The following is a 19,528-nucleotide window of genomic DNA, read 5'->3' as shown; positions in this document are numbered from 1 at the left end:
AACGGGCCGGACCGAGCACTGACAGCCCGCCCCCAAGGCCGGAGCTCCGGACTACTCGAGCAGCTCGAGCGATAGGATTACCCAGGGCACCCGAGGACTCGGTAGTGCTCGGGGTCCATAAAAGCAGACCGAACACCACGACGACCACGAAGGGCTTCGGTCAGACATTATCGTAAGCACGGTACTCCTTTCTACAAACCGCTATGTCGTTCTGGGAAAAAGTAGACACGCGGCAGGGTTTTTGCGTGCAAGGAGACCACCTCGCCGAACAGATTAAAGCGCGAGAGCCCCCGAGAATGACTCGGGAACATAAATTTACTGAAAGCAGACTTGTCTGAATATAACCACTCACCGGACAGCTGTCGGCCTTCCGGCCAACCGATCCAGGAGGGGTGTGCTTCCGAGCTCGGGGGCCTGGGGACTTGATTCTTTCAACGGAGCGCCCGAGGGCCCAGAGGCATACGAGGCTCCTAGGGTCGGGTGGCCTCGACCACCCAAGCCTAAGTGGTAGGACCACCCGAAGACCCTTGGGGCCGACCAGAGACCGGGGCATTGAAGCCCTCGCGGCCGAACTGCTTGTGATTGCCAGCCTGTGACTTGAGAGAGAATATAGAATTTCTTTGTCTGGTGCGCTCTGTTAGTGCGGTACTTGCTATAGACTGTTCTCGTTTTTGACCCGAGACCTCTCGAATACCCAAACCGGCGAACAAGAGCGGACAGAGGCATAACCTAGAGGTCCTATGGTTCGGTGGCGTCCGGGTATGACAGACCAGACCGAGCACCGACAGCCCGCTCCGAGGGCCCGAGCTCCGGACTACTCGAGCAGCTCGAGCGATTGGATTACCCAGAGCACCCCGAAACTTGGTAGTGCCCGGGAGCCTGCCACGACACCGAACACCACAGCCTACCATGCCGGACGTAGGTCAGCGGCGACTGCTCGCATGCATACCGATCGGGATTCTTTTGTCAACGGGAAAAAAGAGAGAGCGAACTTTTTCTCGCACAACCGAGCTCCTCACCAGACATATTAAACATACGGAATCCAGAAAAAGTATTTTGATATAGCGATTGCTTATTGAAAAACTTAATGTGCAATATTTACAAGGTTGGGTGACATCGACTTACCCCATGGGGCGAAGCCTTCAGACTGCTCGGGCGGGGAGAAGCCCCCGGCCTTACTAACCTGAACCGCGAGCACGGCCATCTACGGGTAGAAGCGTCGAAGATGCTCGATGTTCCACGGATTCGGGAGTGGCTGTCCTTCCTCCGTCGCCAACCTGAAAGAACCTGCCCGGGGGACCGCGATCACGGTGAAGGGACCTTCCCACACAGGGGACAACTTATTCATTCCTTCGCGCGACTGGATGCGTCGGAGAACTAGGTCCCCCACCTCGAGAGACCGGGCCCGGACATGGCGCAGATGATAACGCCGCAGACTCTGCTGGTACCGAGTCGCCCGGACAGCAGCACGCCGCCGGCGCTCCTCCAGGTAGTCTACGTCGTCGCGCCTTTGATGCTCCTGCTCACCCTCAGAGTATGCATGCACTCGAGGGGAGCCCAGAGTGAGCTCGGAGGGGAGGACTGCTTCGGCGCCGTAGACGAGGAAGAAAGGAGTCTCCCCGGTAGCGCGGCTTGGCGTAGTCCGATTGGCCCATAGCACGGCTGGCAGCTCGTCCACCCATCCCTTCCCGTGCTTAGCGAGCACGTTATAGGTCCGGGTTTTGAGGCCTTTTAGTATCTCCGCGTTGGCGCGCTCGACCTGCCCGTTACTCCGAGGATGAGCGACGGAAGCGAAGCAGAGCTTGATGCCGAGATCTTCGCAATAGTCGCCGAACAAGCCCCTACCTGGCGCGCCAGCTGTCGGAGAGTGAACTCCTGTCGCAGGGATCCCGAGAGACCCCTTTTTAGAGATTCGGCCGGGGGGATGATCCTGAAAAAACTTGTTTGGGAAATAAGCGGGAACGGAAATAAATGCGATGGCTGGCGGGAGACGATCACCCTAATGCAAGAAAAAGTGGGTACGCCGGGTTTTAGACAGGTTCGGGCCGCACGGAGGCGTAACACCCTACTCCTGTATGAACACTATATTTATCCTTGAAGGGAATTCTTCAAGGAGGTATCTGGTTCTAAGGGGAGAGCTGTTTACAAAGAGCTTGAGGCTCTTATGTTCTAGCTTAACTTGAGCTGGTTCGAGTGTCTGTCGATCTATCTTTGGCCTGGTTCGTCGGAGATTGTTGGTCGTCTGGTGGTCGAAGGCCTTTTTTTCTCCTTTTAGTGTTCTCCATCCTTTCCTTTTATAGGCGCACCGACCTCAACATATCCTGAATGGGAAAGAGGGGACACGAATGCCAAGGTGCCACGGAGAAAGGCGTAATCATTTCATTTTGGCGAAGTGACAGGGGCGGTGGAGAAATGCGGCGCGCATTCGACCACCAGCCGCTGCGGAAGCCTCGGGGCGCCCTAAAAGGGGCCCACTGGTCAGCCTCAGAGGTGCCCAGTGCGCCCACCCTGTCTTGTTCTTCTGCCAGGGCAGGGTGGCAGGCGGAGTGCTTCGATTCTGGCAACGTTATCCCGAGGCACCTGGATGAAACGGGACGGGACCCGTGCATTTAATGGACCCACGGCCCCCTGCTAGTGCATGGCAGGGTCTGACACTGGGGCGTGGGCAGCTGAGAATGTCAGGATGTCAGACCGCGCGTGCCTATTAAATGCGGCATTGGGCCTTTGACTGGATGACACCCTGACGACGGGACCCTTCGGGTCGTTGAATGATCTTGCGCGAACCTTCGGGGCACCGAGTCCTCGGGGGCTGCCACGTGCAGCCCCGAGCACTCTCTCCCGAGTACTGCGGTGGGACCTTCGGGGCACCGAGTCCTCGGGGGCTGCCACGTGCAGCCCCGAGCACTCTCTCCCGAGCACTTCGGTGGGACCTTCGGGGCACCGAGTCCTCGGGGGCTGCCACGTGCAGCCCCGAGCACTCTCTCCCGAGCACTTCGGTGGGACCTTCGGGGCACCGAGTCCTCGGGGGCTGCCACGTGCAGCCCCGAGCACTCTCTCCCGAGCACTTTGGTGGGGCCTTCGGGGCACCGAGTCCTCGGGGGCTGCCACGTGCAGCCCCGAGCACTCTCTTCCGAGCACTTTGGTGGGGCCTTCGGGGCACCGAGTCCTCGGGGGCTGCCACGTGCAGCCCCGAGCACTCTCTCCCGAGCACTTCGGTCTTAGTATTTGGACCCTGCAGATCATCGGGGAACTAGGGTGCTCGGGAACCAGAGGCGGCGGCCCCGAGCACCTTCTCCCGGGACTTAGCTTTTTCTTACCTCGCAGGGTGGTGACATGTGGTGGATAGCCGGCCTGGCCTCGGGACTTAGGGACCCCTGGTTCTGAATACACCGACAGACACTTTCTAAACCTGAGAAACATATTATACTTAGAATTTGTCCAAAAAAGTTAAAATGACTATACATCGAGTATCCGAGAGTATCCGAGCCACGCTCTCTATCTAAATCCCAAAATCCTCGATTCCATCATTTCTTTGTAAATTGGACCAATACTCTGAGCCGCTCGCTGGTCGGACCATAACTTTTATTTTGCTTAACCAATAACTACAAAATAATGCATCTGAAGCATCCAGAAAAGTTCCTACAACTTTAATTTTTTGGCTTTAGGTAAAAGCTCTCTCTCTGTGTGACTAGATCACAACCGGCATCCATCAATTTTTAATTTACTTTTGTTGCTAGTTGTTCAACTCTCATTTATGCATCTGACTACACAAAATCGATTATATTTGATCTATGAATAGCTAAGGACCACGTAAAGTTACCTTTGACGCGAGATCACACTTTTTTTTCTCTTTTCTCTCATTCCTTTTCCTTCTTTTCCTGCTTCCCTTTTTCTTTTCTTTTCTTTCCTTTTTCCTCCTCCCTTTCTTTTTCTTCTCCATTTCTTTCTTTCCTCCCTTGCTTCTCTCGTTCTCTTCTTTCCTTCTGGTGTGCTCTCTTTGGCTCGTGTACAACGGCTGCAGAGGGCAGCGCCCCTTGCAGCAGCGGCCAGCGGCGGCGCGGTTCGGCCGAGGTGGTGCGACGCGGGAAGCGGCGGCGACGGCGGGCGTCGGCGGCAAGGGCGGGCAAGGGCGGCGCGATTAGGCGGAGCCAAGCGACGGCGAGTGGGCGGCCCGGCGACGGACGGCGCTGGGCGCGAAAGGCGGCACGGGCCGTTGCAAGGGTTGTGGTGGCTGTCGTTTGGTCTGTCCCAGGTCGGGGTTAAAAAGGTGACGGGCGGCGGCCCACAATCGAAGGTCGGTTCGTCGAATTTTTTTTTTGTGCTGTAAGATTCGGTATTACAGTCACCCAGTTGAGCCGGGGAACCCCAACCCACGTCTCCGGCCTCCCTTTCCCTCTCAAAAAGTTCCTCGCCTTAAAACGCCCGCCCAAAAATGGCGGGCCTTGGCGGCGCCGCCTGGGACGCCTACGACGACGACGACGACGACGATTGGGGCCTCAGCGCGGAGCAGTTGGACCAGATCGAGCGGGACGCCATCCGCCAGCTCGCCGAGCGGAAGACCTTCTCCCCCGCCGCCTCCACCGCCCCCGCCTCGCCGCTCCCCTCCCGCACCCCCGCGTCTACGGCAGCCGCATCGTCGCCTCTCGGGAGTAACCACCCCGCTGCCAGGGCCTCCCTGGAGGCTCGCTTCGGCAAGGTTAGGGTTTTCTCTTCCTTTGCCCTTTTTTTTTGGGGTTTATCGTCGGCGCATTGTGGAATGGCTCGGTGGTGGAATTGGTAGCTCATTGTGGCAAGGCACATTGAATGCCTTATTTGCATACGGAAAAGGTTTGAATGTTCTCTTTCTTTTACCGAGCTCTTTGTTGTGATTTCTTCCCCTCAAGAAATGGAGGCGTTCTTTTCAAAGAACTCGTGGGTTCATGAGATGGTTCGAAATTGCGATACGAGTTTAGCTCAATGCATACATGTACCGTGGTAAAATTTTCAGCCTTTTCATTCCGTGTACTTGAGTTTTTAGGGGAAAAATGTTTTTTCTTTTTAAATAATGGCGAATTTTTATATGTTTTTTAAACTCACTGTGTTTTGCATAACATAAATACAACAGTAGAACAGGCCTGCAACTCCTTGTGGTCAATTTCTTGGAACGTTTGGAGGTTTGTGGTTCAAGTACTACCGGGGTTGGTGATAATAAGCTAAATTTTGATGTATTTTTTCTTCTTCCTTTTGGATTTGTCCATTTCATCTTTGGCTTTTAGAGTTTTGTGTTTGACCTGAGTTGTAGTTTGCAAGACTGAAATGCTTAAGTGTTCTTTTTTCTCTCGTTCAAAAAAATTAATGGTTCTGGCTGAATAATGGTAGCTTTGGTCTAGGAATGATCACTGTTTGGCAAGAGTTGATCTGTTAAAGATAGAGGGTTGTTAGTTCTGCAATTCTTAGTTTCTTTTATAGTCCTAACATCCATTGCTGATAAACGTGATCCCATTTCTTAGGTAAAATCGCTTTCTCCTTCATGGCCGTGTGAACCAAACACATTGAGAAATGCAGGTAGACCACATTATTGGTGTTTTCTGTTTATTCTATATGAACTGTCGCTTAACTTTACCTTGTTCTTTTCACCTGTCATTCAAGTGAATAATAGCCAATGCAGTCCACGTAAGATATCTATACATCTTTCCCTTCATTCTAGCGGTGTAATTGCAGCGAAGTTCCCATACAACCAGGTACACTCCCTAACAAATCTTCAATCAGTGATGATATCAAACTATAATTTTGCTTACCTCTGTTTATTTATCAGTTACTCGTGGATGCATTTCATCGGATCCCGAAAGCTATCTGGAATGCGAAAGAAAGGTTTCCATTACACAATCTATTACTTTTCTTGTTTTCTATGACATGGCAAAATTTAATACCTGCTGTAAAATCCACTATTAGTTCTGATTGTATTTTATTTAATTTAACCTTAGGGTATGGATGTTCCCTCCCCCATCTTTACCGATAGCAGAGGAGGTTCTTCACACAGTACCTGGATTAGCTGTGGAGGTAATAGTTATATATGTACAACAAGGAAGTGGGAAGCTGTTTGTTGTAATCACGTTATTTTGGTCAATTTATTTTATTGCCGTCTTTTAATTTGTTAACCTATGCTGTTCCTACTTACATAATTAGTTTCTGCATCATATTTTGAGGGAAATGCAGTAGGGAAGCCCCTACTGTGGTATACACACACACTCATATAGGAAGCCTTTTCTGCACTCCTGGGTGTACATACTTCTCTCTAATGGGTGTTCAGAATGGAGCATGTATACATCTTAAAAAGTAGTATATACATCTTAGAAAATATATATACTTTACTTACAAAGAAGTATACATATATCAGAAAATAGTATATACATCCCAGAAAGTAGTATATACTTCAGTTATAACGGTATCAACTATGAATTGAGTACATACTAGTTTTCAGGAAGCCTTTTTTTACTCCTGAGTGTACATGCTCCCCCTCTAATGGGTTTCAGAAAGTAGTATATATATAAGAAGTAGTACATACATATAAGAAAGTAGTATATACTTTACTTATAAAGAAGTATACATAGTTGTCATTGCGTTGCTATATCGCCGTGGCGGAGAATTGTGCCTTGCCATGGCTCGGGCATGTATGGCGTCCATCACCGCTGCTGAGGCGGTCGCTCTCCGCTCACTTCCCCGTCCAGGCGCCTGTTCGCCGTTGAGCCACCCGTCTGCCCTCCCTGCGTCACCCGTCACCGAGCAGATCCGGCGGTTGAGAGCGGTAGATCCGGCGGGTGGGAGGGGCGTGAGGGTAGCGGCGGCGTGCTGGGGAGCGGGAATGGGAGGGGCGCGAGTGCAGTGGCGGCGTGCTGGGGAGTGAGAGTGCGAGGGGCGCGAGGGCAGCGACGGCGTGCTGGTGAGCGGGAGCGGGAGGGTAGTTGATGAGGAAAATGGAGGGGCACTGTGGAGCAGGGCAACTAAAATCTAATCTGCTATGGGCTTTTGGGCCGGTCCTAATAGGCCATGGCTGATGGGCTTCGTGTGGACACTAGAATGTGGCCATTTGGGGCTCAATTAAGAATGCTAGAACCCTATAGCAACCTTGGACAAGTAGCAAGCAAGCGTCGCCAACGTCGCCACGCCGCGCGTCATAGACACTGTAAAGTTGTGAAGGTGGTAGGTCACCGGGCCTTGCCACGCCGTTGTAACAACTATGAAAGTATATACATCTTAGAAAGTAGTACATACATGTCAAAAAGTAGTATATACTTTTGTTATAACAGGATCAACTGTCGATCCAGCCGGGATTATGTACTCCTGAAAGTACATAGTTTTCGTATATATATACGGTGAGTTTATTCTACGTCTAGGCGCATTGTAGTTCACTGTTGCGCCACTCCCAGTTACAACTCAAAAAACTGTCAGTTACGACAAAGAAAATAGTCAGTTACGACGTCACAGATAGCTGAATTACGATCACATGACAAAAGTTATATAATTATGACTAGAGAAGGTATCCGAGTTATGACCATATATATTTGTAATAACTGACCTATCTTGTGGATTGCAACTATACTGCTTTTGGGATCGTAACTAGGGGTGTGCGCAAATGTGAACAAGTTACGATCACATGACAAAAATACATAATTATGACTAGAGAAGATATTCAAGTTACGACCATATATATTTGTAGCATCTGACATATTTTGTGAATCACAACTATACTGCTTTTGGGATCGTAACTGAGGGTATGCGCAGAGGTGAACTACGTTACGTCTAGACACATAATAGATGTACAATATATATATATATATATATATATATATATACACACATATATATATATATACATATATATAACGGAATAACGAAGCAACTGTACATGGACAAAGTCCGAAATAAAAGAAAAGAGAGAGACTGTACAAAAGGGAACAAAAGCAGTGAAGAAACAGGAAAGGTAGAGCTAGAACTAAGGAAGGGTCTCCAGCCAAGCTAGGATTAGGGCCCTAGAGTTTTCTTCTAATCTCTAATGACGGTTTTTAAGCTACTCCTTTAAACTTAAACAAATTCTCTGTTATGCTGAAAAAAATTCAACACGAATTCACAAAGTTAGAAAATGCAATTATGGCTTGTAATTCCATCTTGTGCAGGAGTCCTTTTTTTCATGAGGAGGTTTGTAGAGCTTGTATTTGAGCTTGCAACTTTAACTCAACAAATACAAGGTGTAAGCCTCCATGTGCTGGCCTCCATGTGCTGACCTATCTAGAAGTTTCTGTACTGCAAAAATAATTGCCTGATTGTGGACGCACCTGTTGGTGTCCCCGCCAAAGTGCTTGTTAGTTGTTATGTTGCAGTTGTTTGTCTAAATCTAACATAACTGGAGTAAAACTGTCCCATTTTCTTTGAAGTTGTCTTAGATTTACCATTCTGGCTGATGGTGCACAAGATCCAGTTTTAATTTTTAAGCATCTATTCATTCTGACCACATGGTGTACTTTCCTAGCAGGTTCACAAGTTGGATCCGCTAGTTCAGCGCGCTTTAGTTGCTGCTTTAGGCGTCAAAGATCTCCGAGGTATCCAAAAAATCTAGAAAAACATTGGAGATACCATTTCATATTTACGTTCACTTGGTCCTAAAATACTGTGTAAAAGGAGTAAATTTTACATCCACTTGATACTAAAGTTTTGTTGCATGTGAACTGTGTTGCTTTCTTTAGAATCCTGCAGAATGTAAATCAGAAAGATCAGTTGGAAATTGAATTTTAATTTTGATTTTTTTAAAAAACTCAACCAACCTAGGAGGAACTAGGTGGCATTATAAATAAGAAGAAATAGGCACCCAAATTGGAGTCAAAGAGGACTCGAACTTGGGAGGTCTCCGTACACCCACACCTCCCACCAACTGAGCCTAGCTCAGTTCATCACTTTTAAATTTTAGACAGGTTTTACATGCCATGGTGTTTGGGTTTCCAATCCCATGGTTCTTTTTTAATCTTTTCTTCGGATGCCTGACCTCAGTTTTTTCTTGGGGAAGATTTGTATGACAGGATTCCCACTGATGTTGAGTCAAAGCTTATGCCATTTCAACGTGAAGGTGTTAGGTATGGTGATTCAACATTCTGTAAATCTATTTTGCGCATAACGGTGAAAAATCACTTTCTGGATTGGCATGTTTTACATAATTTTGAGCTTAGTGCCCCTAAAATCATTTTATATTGAACAGGCAGATAGCCTTTGGTCAATATTCCTGTAAAATATTTGTCTGTTCAACCACTCGAAGCGCATGGCACCTTTGTAGTTTGTACTTAAAAAAGTGACTCGCTGATTCGATACAGCCATACTACAAACAACTAAACATTATGCTAATCTTGATTGTTTGGTCTGGTACTCAGCTACTCACCATATCAGGTCAAAGCTTGAGCTTGATTATGCTAGTACAATAACAGAGGAGCCTAAGTATGCACTTTCGAATCGTTGCATAAGCCTGATACAGCCTTCACTAACTGTAAGATTTACATGCTTGTAGGTTTGTTTTACAGCATGGTGGCAGAGCCCTGATTGCAGATGAAATGGGCCTTGGGAAGACATTACAGGTAAAGCATTGTCTCTGAATCATCATCACACTTTTCCATCTTTTCTACGTTCATGACCTCCTTTGGTCCGCATCAGAATGGTTACCATGAGCTTGATTCCAATTCTTAGCTGCAGATGGGCCAGCCTAAAATCAATTATTAAAAGTTTGATAGGTTTACCATTTACCTTTAGCATTTCATGCTGAACAGACTCTCATGGTGGTACTTATTTGAGAGTGATCAGTGATGGTTTTATTAGTTTGATGGAAGCAGAGTACATTAGTTCTTTTGAGCACTAATTTGCTGCCTAATTTCCTATGCAGGCGATTGCTGTTGCTTCTTGCTTTCATGATGCCTGGCCAGTTCTTGTAATCTCTCCATCTTCCTTGCGATTACATTGGGCTTCTGTGAGCATCTCTTATTTCTTCCACTGTCGATTATTCATTTCAGCGATAGTTCCTTATGCAAAAGGGATTTCTAAACTTGATATTTTGCTTTTCTAACAGATGATTCAGAATTGGCTTAACATCCCCATGGAAGATATCTTGGTACATCCTAGACTTCTTCATTCAGTAGTTTTCCGGTAGAAAGTTTTACTTTGTTAGAGATTTAGTTTACCTAACAGTGCAATTTTTGTGATTTTTTTCCCAGCTGTAAATTTCCCTTTATTTACTAGTACATGGTGAAAAACAACATCATGGAAAAAGAGAGAGAAACCATTAGAAAGTTGATGTGCAAGTGTTTTTCTTATATATACAGGAAACTTGATGTGGAAATAAACAACATTGTTTGACAAGTCCTAACAATATAAGCATATCGTGTACAAATTTATTACATTCATAATGTTTACAGATACGGATTATGTTTTTTTTTCAGGTGGTATTACCACATACTGGAGGATCAAGCAAGACAGGATTCAGATTGGTTTACTCAAACACTAAAGGAGATTTTCGATTGGATGGAGTCTTTAACGTGATATCTTATGATGTAGTTCCGAAAATACAGAGCACACTTCTGGACTTGGATTTTAAGGTAGAAATTGTCTTATACTTCGTTTCATTTGAGCGTGGATTTTAGAAGTTACATTTCAACAGAACAGGTTCCTCATCTCATAGGCTGTTCTTTAATATTTAGCTACTCAACACAAACACAATAGCGCACTTTTCTTGTTGACACAAGTCATTTGAAGCATAATATGTTGAACACATCTCCAGAAGTTTGATGTTGCACTGAAATAAATGATTTGTTGTAGAACCTAATCTTAAATTTGTGGCTGTATAGGAGCATCAAACAGTCCCCCTCCCCCCCATCCCCCCCCCCCCCCACCCCCCAAAAAAAAGGGAGTATCAAACAGAGCTGTACTCATTGCGTACATCCAATTAGATAAACAGGGGTGTTCATGTAGATTGGAGATTGCTTGGCTGGAGCTTTATATTTGCGGAACTTGATTTCAGTATGGATAGAGGCAACAATTATTATTTTTTTGTGTCTGAAGAATTTTTACTATATTAAGAGTATTGTTGATGTCTTAAATTACAAATACTTGGGGGATTGAGTTGTCACTTTGTTGGATTGAAACAAATGAGATTTCAACTAAACCTGCAGAAAAAGGATCAATTCCTTTTTACCAAAATATCTGCCTTTTTAGAAATACTGCACTCAAAGGTTCTAAATATCCAACTTTTTAGAACCTTGGCAAAGATGCTGTGCTTATCTGATATTTGTTACTTTGTATTTTGAATTTTGTTCAGTAATCAGTAATGATGTTGACATTTCTTCCATTTTGCATGCATGGAACAGCTAGAACTAGTGACACTATTGTCTTCTGATTACAATGAATTGATCTATAAATGCTTCCATGCATGGTGTATCTATAACCTCTTTTAAATGGCCTTCATTCAGATTGTCATAGCTGATGAATCACATTTCATGAAGAATGCCCAAGCGAAGAGAACAATTTCTTCACTTCCTGTTCTGCAGGTTTTGTATTTCTTATGAGGAAAACAGTTTTTCTTTGGGAGCATAGATATGCATATGGCTTAATTCGGACAAGTAGATATTGCTATTCATAACACTTCATCCCAACCAATCAGAATTTCGTGATCCTTATATCATTAGGGGTAAACACTGTTAGGAATATAGAGTCCTTATCCATTATATATAGGTTAGGCTACTAGAGTTCTTATCTTGTACTCCTTATGTACTCTATATATTGCCTCCAGGGGCTACTATTGAATACAAGTTGTTATTCCTAACATGCTATACAAAGCCAAGTTTTTTGGACGCCGCAACTCGTCCCGATGTAGATCTATTCCATCGTCGTCTCTCCCTCTCTTCCCGTCGGCTCTCGCGCGATCTATTGTTCAAGATTCATGGTCTACTGTTCATCTTCTCCATATCGTCGTCGGATCTCGTCGGCTGCTTGCTGACTTCCTTCGGCCATTCCTCACCACCACGCGTGTCGCCGTCGCTCCGTTCCCTGGCCTGCCTTTGGCCACTGGCGCTCACCGACACGACCTACCTTCCTTCTGCCGCTAGCACTCAGCACTCGGCCGGATCTCTCTGCCCCTGCTTGCCCTCCCCCGCCGATCTGCCCTTATCTCGTCGGTCGGCTCCACTCATGCCTGCTTCGCCACGTCCCTGCCTCCTTTGGACAGGGCACCACTTCATTGTCGCCAAGTTCTTGGCACCGGTGGCTGTGAGATCTGGGTTGATAGGGAGCCGCTCCCCGCTGTCGGAGCCGCCTCCGCCATGTTGCGCCGTGGGGCACAATAGACGCGCTTGCGCACCACTCTCGTCGTCTCCTCCGATGTGCATGTCGGGAACTAGGTTGTGCAGGCCGCCGCCGCACATCCGGTTGTGACACGGGAACATGGTTCTTGGACGTGTTTTTGAGGACATGTGCGCGCAAATGTACTACTGTGGCAAGATGTTTGGTTTTGTCCACCTTTACAATAGGCATGAGGTTGTCTCCACTGGCTTCATCAAGCTTCTAAACCAAGTTGACTATGTTGTTAGCACACGATCTACAACACAACTGTCTCAGTGTAGGCTGGCACAGAAGATCCTGCTTTGGTCGCATCAATCTGTTCACTCGCACAAAGAAGATTAGCACATCGTTGTGCGTATAGGGTTGATTATTTTTACTGCTATCTGCTATGTGTACCAACTCGCGCCTTGGTTGTTCCACGCACATAGGACATGCCATACCAAATTGCTACGTGCACATATCATCGTGTACCAGGAAGTTTGCCATGAATTGCAGCTATTGCTGTTGTGCTAGTCGTCGTGTGGTGTTGCTGCTATGCTAGGCTTGTGCTACTGGTGCATCTCTACGTAGCTTTTGTCTCCACTACTAGTATTCTTGCCGCCACTTGTGTCTGCTCTTGCTAGTCATGGAGCTTCCACCGTCGTTGCTAGTATCTATATTTTTCTTTAGTCTTTGCTTCCGCTATGTCCATCCAAGTATCAGTCTCATTTTGAGTTCGTCTATGTCGTGCGAGTTCACATATTCCTTCGTCAATTAGTTGATTTTTTTTCCGTCGTTATTGATGCAACTTAGCCATCTAGATCTTTCTGTAGCATTAGTGACAACTTTTGTTGTCTTGCTACTTGTTATCATGGTCCAAGGTATTCTTGTGTCATCTTGGTATTTCTGTAGCTCTAGGGACAACTTCATTTTTTGTCTTGCTACTCATCGTTGCTTTGTTGCGATTCTTGATCAAGGGCACTTTTTGTTGTCATCATCACAACTACTGCACTTCGCTTAGCACTTCTTCAGCTTGATTTGACAGGATTACCAAAGCCCCACTCTACGACGGTTTTGAAGAGATAGTTTTTTGATGTATTAGTCTAAGTTTCAAATACAACGCTATTGCATACGCCTTGCATTTGAGGGGGAGGGGTGTTAGGAATACAGAGTCCTTATCCATTACCTGTAGATTAGGTTACTAGAGTTCTTATCTTGTACTCCTTATATACTTTATATATTGTCCCCATGGGCTACTATTGAATACAAGTTGCAATTCCTAACAAACACCACTCTGAAGAGGGCCAGACAGCGACGACTGAAGCTGGTGGACTTCAGGATGGATGAGACCATAGACTGGGGTGATTTAGTAGCTTTAGGTTGAGAAAAGACTAACTCATTCTTTGCCTATAAGAGCCAATCACCCCTCATTTATAGAATAACTAAATCTCTAAACCAAATCTTGTCTCTATCTCATGTCTAACAAACTCTTATCTCCAGCAGTTTATCTATTAATTAAAATGACAACCAACTAACCTAGGAGCAATACTGTATTACCGTTCACACAAACAGTACAGCTGTTCACAACACATACTTTCGCAAAATCCTTGCCCAGTTCTATCATATTTTCATCCTGTGGCATATAGAAGTTCCAAACTTTCGCAAAATCCTGCATGCTCGTGGTCTGATCTTGATGATTTTTTCCAGCTAGTCTCATCAGTTCCTGAAGGCCAAACTGTTTTAAATCCTTTATTATTGCTTTCGGAAAACAGCATATTACCTGATTCAGTGACCAGTAAGATTTTCTATTCAATTGATGCTAAAATTTGCACAACTAATTGTGACTTTATAATCACAGAAAGCTCAATATGTCGTTTTGCTTAGTGGAACTCCTGCTTTGTCTCGCCCTATTGAACTGTTTACTCAGGTAAATGTTGTTCTCATATTTAGCTGCACATGTTTAACGCTTAAAAGTTTTCAAATGTAGAGTGACAACTAATTTTTCTGCACATCCAGCTCCAGGCATTGTATCCTACTGTGTACAAGAATGTTAATGAGTACGGCAATAGATATTGCAAGGGTGTAAGTACTAGATTAGTCAAATTGCTTTCTGCAATTCCTGTTGCCAACTATGACAATTACTATATGATTTTTTCAGGGTTTTTTTGGGATGTATCAAGGTGCTAGCAATCACGAGGAGCTGCATAATTTGATGAAAGCAACTGTCATGATACGTAGGTTGAAGAAAGATGTCCTTTCACAGTTGCCTGTTAAACGTAGACAACAGGTACTTCGTCAGGATTTTCACTAAAATTAACATAAGAAATATGGATTAACTTAATTCTATTTTTGAGAAATATTTCCTTTTGCTCAAATCTGAGAAGATTTTTTCTGTAGTAAATTTGAATTCCATTTAAATCGACTACTACTCATATCCTTCGATCGATAGCACAACCTTTTGGACCAGTGCCTCATTGCCCAATTACTTCTGGGCCTTTCTGTGTTGCTTAAGCTTGTTGTTCCTTTGCAATGCTTAAAATAAAACATACAGAAAATCTGTTGAGAAAATTTGACAATCTTCCAGTGAGTCAGCAAGATAACCTTTTGGGATGCTCATATGTGATCTTCTAGGTTCCTATTATGCTGGTGTTTTTCTTGACTATACATGGCTCGAAGCCTAATGATTTCTTTTCTCGTCAACCTTTCAGGTTTTCCTAGATTTAAGTGAGAAAGATGTGAAACAAGTCCGCGCTCTGTTTCATGAGGTATTCTCTGTTGCTATCCTTTGCCTGCAAATGATATATTGTAGCATATGAGAACATGGGGCCAGTTTTGAGGTAGCTAAACCTGTCCGCATTTCATATAATGACATTATTTGATTGCCATACATAATTCTTTGCACTAGTGAAGAGCTTTCACATGGTGTGCTGGTTTCATCATTCAGTGAGCCATATAACTATAATTTATATGTACTACAAAGTTGCAAATTGTCAAAGCATTTTGTTCTCACATTGATCTAGGAAGTAGAACTGTATTCTTCTCTGCATGTTGCTACCAATTAGGCACTTTTGAAATGGTTAAACTTCATTTTTTGTACACAGAAAAGAGGGATAGTATTCACTTCCCTTTGTTTTCATGTTTTGTCTCTGCAGCAGCACAACCATGAAGGTTATATTCTTTACTTCAAATAATTCTAAAGTGGTGTGTGTGTTTGTAGTTGGAGACTGTGAAGATGAAAATCCAGTGCTCTGACTCCCAGGAGATGATTGACTCTCTCAAATTTTCTCAAAAAAATCTTATCACTAAGGTAATCTTACAGAGCACACCTTTATCCTCTTATACATTTGGTGGGTGTTAATTCCTTAGCAAGACATATCCTACTTTTTTTAGTTATAAACCAAGCTGCATAACTTTCGCTAAATCTGAAATTTATTTTTACCATTTTCAGGTACAATTTATCTTGGCATGTGTAGTTAGTTAAAGTTACAAATTCGTATTTTATTGGTCCAGGGTTTCTGTTGGCTTGTGGGCTTGTGGCATCTGAATTAGCCAATTTGGTAATACTGCATTTATAGTTCTGATTTCTCTGCATAGGTTATTTGTTTATTGGAACAGTCACATAAATTTTTAATTTTATCACCTTTCCTTTTCACTCTTATATGTGGCGAAGGTAGCATTGTAATCAGGAGCATATTTCTTTTCCATATTATAAAATTGTATTGGACTTCTGTTATATGGACTTGACATCAAGATTGATTCTTGTTATGCATTTTTTATTTCAACTAGCTTGCTGTGATGAGTTTGCATTTGCACTTGGCTAGAGGTATGATTCAATTTCATGCTTAACTGCAGATCTACACTGATTCAGCCAAAGCCAAAATTCCAGCTGTGTTGGATTACCTGGGCACTATAATTGAGGTGATTATATGAGATATTTCTATAAATGTATTAAACTTTTATTCTATTCTACCCTCATGGTATCAGATATGAGAAAACTGTCGGGAACTTGCTAGTTGCTGCCAGTTTCATGATTTCAAGTGAGAATGGTAGCTTAGGTTCTTGATTGCCAAGTGAGGATCTTATTTTCACTAGCTGAAGCTGACAACCCCGCTGTTTTTTTCACCATTTAATGCTGAGCTATGCATGGCTCTCATAATTCTCATGTGTTCTGTTTTCTCATAAGGAAGCAATATCCCTCCTTATCAAATGGACCAGCTTGATTGAGCTGTACTTTTTTTTTGTGGGGGGAGGGGTTAAGATAACATTATTGCATTGCCAGGAATGTGCCATCCTTCTATGTACTGACTTTCAAATTCCTTTTATATCCCATCTAGTGACAATGGTCTGTTTGTCCCATTATTCTCATTTCAATTACAAACATATCTTGTCCTTACAAACAAAGACTAAATTCTTTGCTTTACCATTCACATCCAGGCAGATTGCAAGTTCTTAATATTTGCACATCACCTATCCATGATTGATGCCATTGAACAATATCTCTTGGTAAGAACCTAATAATGCATTTTGATGTTACTCGTTTATGATACGCCTGTACCTACTATTTACCACCATGTTTCAGAAAAAGAAAGTGAAGTGTATTAGAATTGATGGCCAGATACCTGTCACTACAAGGCAAACCTTAGTCACTGATTTCCAGAACAAGGATGACATCAGGGCAGCAGTGGTATGTGTTTACTTATCTTTTGTACTTCATACTCTATTTAGCATTTTTCTGAAATGCGCTTAATAAACATTAACTTGCTGCCTAAATTGCTGAAATTACTTTTTTTGTATATAAATTAGAAAACAGGAAACTGCATATCAGCTTACCACTTTTAATATGTATTTAATGTGGTACCTGGTACCTCCGGTAATTAGTCTCCACTCCAGGTGTGTTTAGATTTTTGAAATTTGCTCACGCCCCTACTCAATGAGTTTGGTTGTGGCATAGTTGGCTGAAACTGTAACTGAGTTAATTTTTTTTGGGAAGATGGCTTCTACCCTGGCAGAACGGTTGAACTAAGAGGGCACCTGAGTCTTCACAATGATAGTAAAGTTTGACACCTTAGATAACATGGTTCTCATTAAGCTTTCAAAACATATGTAGGTAACAGTCACAGTTACAATATGTGGTATTATGTGATGTTCGAACTATACAGGCAGGTTTTATTGAATTTCCTGGAGTGTTATTGGGTACAATCTTATGAGAGCCTAACACTGTAGTTATCCATAAAAGCCGGAGGCTTCGGGTTAACTTTGACAGCAGCGAGTACAGTAATCTTTGCTGAGTTATCATGGACTCCAGGTGACATTATTCAAGCTGAAGATCGTGCCCACCGGATCGGTCAGGTGAGTATCAGACAGTTGTCTTCATTGATCTGTAGCCAGCAGAATCCTTTGATTTTTTCTGTAAATTTTGTATTTTATTGATTCGATGGTACCGCAATGTTTTCTGTGATAATTTACCGTTGAAGCATTCTTTGGATATTTATAATCCTTAAGTAGCTTTAGTTGATAATATGAGGTTTCACTTTCAATAGCAGCTCCATTGTTATTTTCACAATTCCAGGTTTCATCAGTAAACATATATTACCTTCTCGCAAATGACACCATAGATGATCTCATATGGTATGTCCTGGACTTTGTTTTCCCTATATAAATGTTGTAATTTTGGTTTTGATCTTTTACTCTGGTTTTGCTTCCCAGGGACGCTGTTCAAGGCAAACTTGAGAATTTGGGGCAGGTTCTCTCTCTCTCTCTCTCCCTTCCATTTTGAGAGAAAATATTAGCTGATCGCATGGCCTCTGTTTATTTGGAAAAGTCACTTCTGGTGTGCTGGCATCAATAATCTAACAAGTGCATGCGTACAGCGTAATGAAGAACCCAATCATCATGGCTATTAGTAACGTACAAGTTCCTGCATGACAATGATCGATGCCATGAGGCTGACTGAGAACGCAACCTTTTGTTTGTTCAGATGCTGGACGGGCAGGAGAAGACACTGGGCGTCTCCGATCCCAGGCCAAGCCCATCGAAGCGGCAGAAGACGCTGGACTGCTACCTCAAGCGGTGCAGCACCTCCACGGAGGGTCAGCCCAGCACCAAGCACCCTCGGTTCTGACTTCTGAGGGGCGACGGGATCGAGGCGTCATTTTTGCGACCAAGATCCCGGGCACATGGCGTTGTTCTAGGCTTTTGTTTGGACTTCGGAGTGATCCGGTTACCTATCGTCGCCGTGCTTAGACGATTACGGCGGACGGAAGCGGTGTCAGCGGTACCTCCGGCTTTGATTGGCCGGGTGGCAGCCGTGTTAGCAGCACCGGCAGGTATCGGTCGCTGCATTGTTGTATTTTCGGCTTTGTTTCCTGGTTGGCTGTAAAAATGACATCTTGAATTCGCATTAAGTCGAGGGTGATGGTAAAGTGAATTTATCTGATTCTTATAGCTGTCGATTACACTGATTTTAACGTGCCGGCTCCACGTTCCTTGTGACGTGGCGTCTGGGAATTGTGGTCGAACTAAGGATCTGGTTGTTTAGCGTTAGATTGTGAGAATTAGTTTAGAATCTGTTGAAGTTTTTTCTTATTAGATTGTGGATCGTAGGATTTTGTAAGTACAATTTGGCTTATAAATTATGAGAATTAGTTTTTATATTTGATGGTTTGTTTTTGCTTTTGAGACTAGAATTTATAATTAGAATAAAAAACAAACAGGGTCTATGATGCAGAATCGGCAACTTCCAACGCTCCAGTTCGTTTGTAGCTTTCATTTGGGAGCAGATCGGGTATTCGTTTAAATCCGGAAGTTGCAAAGGAGATGGCATAGGTGGGTGGGCGTTTTTGGCCATCGTGTGTGAAAACAGTCAACGCGCACCCCTTCTCCAATGAGTCGTCCTGTACACAGGTTGATCCAGTAGAAACTCATTGGCCTACCTAGTGCTATTTGGTTGCGGCCTTCTTCAACCTTTAGTGTCGTCTTCTCCATCGGTAACGCTCTTTCATTGTTTCCTTCACCCCTACCCTACATGCCGCTGTCTTGTAGCCACCGATGCTACGGCTGCCCGTTGTGTAGCAACCACCCCTTCCACCGCCCTTGTTGCCTCACCATGCCACCCATCGTCGTTCTCCACTGCCATCTTCTCCCCACCCATCACTAACCACTCCAACCAGGACATTCCTATCCTGACCCTTTCCACCGACGGTCC

General features: G+C 44.3%; 1 protein-coding gene across 2 annotated transcripts; it reads left to right on the top strand.

Moving 5' to 3' along the window:
* Positions 1–3,934: 3,934 nt before the first annotated feature.
* LOC133892517 (uncharacterized) lies at positions 3,935–18,760 on the top strand. Of its 2 annotated transcripts, XM_062333353.1 has the most exons (24): positions 3,936–4,696; positions 5,490–5,544; positions 5,629–5,720; positions 5,795–5,850; positions 5,964–6,039; positions 8,510–8,576; positions 9,038–9,104; positions 9,530–9,596; positions 9,899–9,982; positions 10,082–10,123; positions 10,452–10,607; positions 11,478–11,555; positions 14,183–14,251; positions 14,341–14,406; positions 14,483–14,611; positions 15,033–15,089; positions 15,542–15,631; positions 16,177–16,242; positions 16,759–16,827; positions 16,904–17,008; positions 17,548–17,673; positions 17,894–17,952; positions 18,031–18,067; positions 18,302–18,760. In XM_062333353.1, the coding sequence occupies exons 1-24, from the start codon at positions 4,433–4,435 to the stop codon at positions 18,443–18,445; spliced, it is 2,121 nt and encodes a 706-aa protein (XP_062189337.1). In that variant the 5' UTR covers positions 3,936–4,432; the 3' UTR covers positions 18,446–18,760. The 2 variants fall into 2 exon arrangements, with proteins under 2 accessions (XP_062189338.1, XP_062189337.1); XM_062333354.1 differs by lacking the exon at positions 17,894–17,952 and having other exon boundaries at positions 3,935–4,696; positions 18,302–18,439.
* The last annotated feature ends 768 nt before the right edge of the window (positions 18,761–19,528 follow it).

Source organism: Phragmites australis, chromosome 15 (assembly GCF_958298935.1).
Source record: "Phragmites australis chromosome 15, lpPhrAust1.1, whole genome shotgun sequence".
Classification (NCBI taxonomy): domain Eukaryota; kingdom Viridiplantae; phylum Streptophyta; class Magnoliopsida; order Poales; family Poaceae; genus Phragmites; species Phragmites australis.
This window is presented reverse-complemented; position numbering and strand designations above follow the sequence as displayed.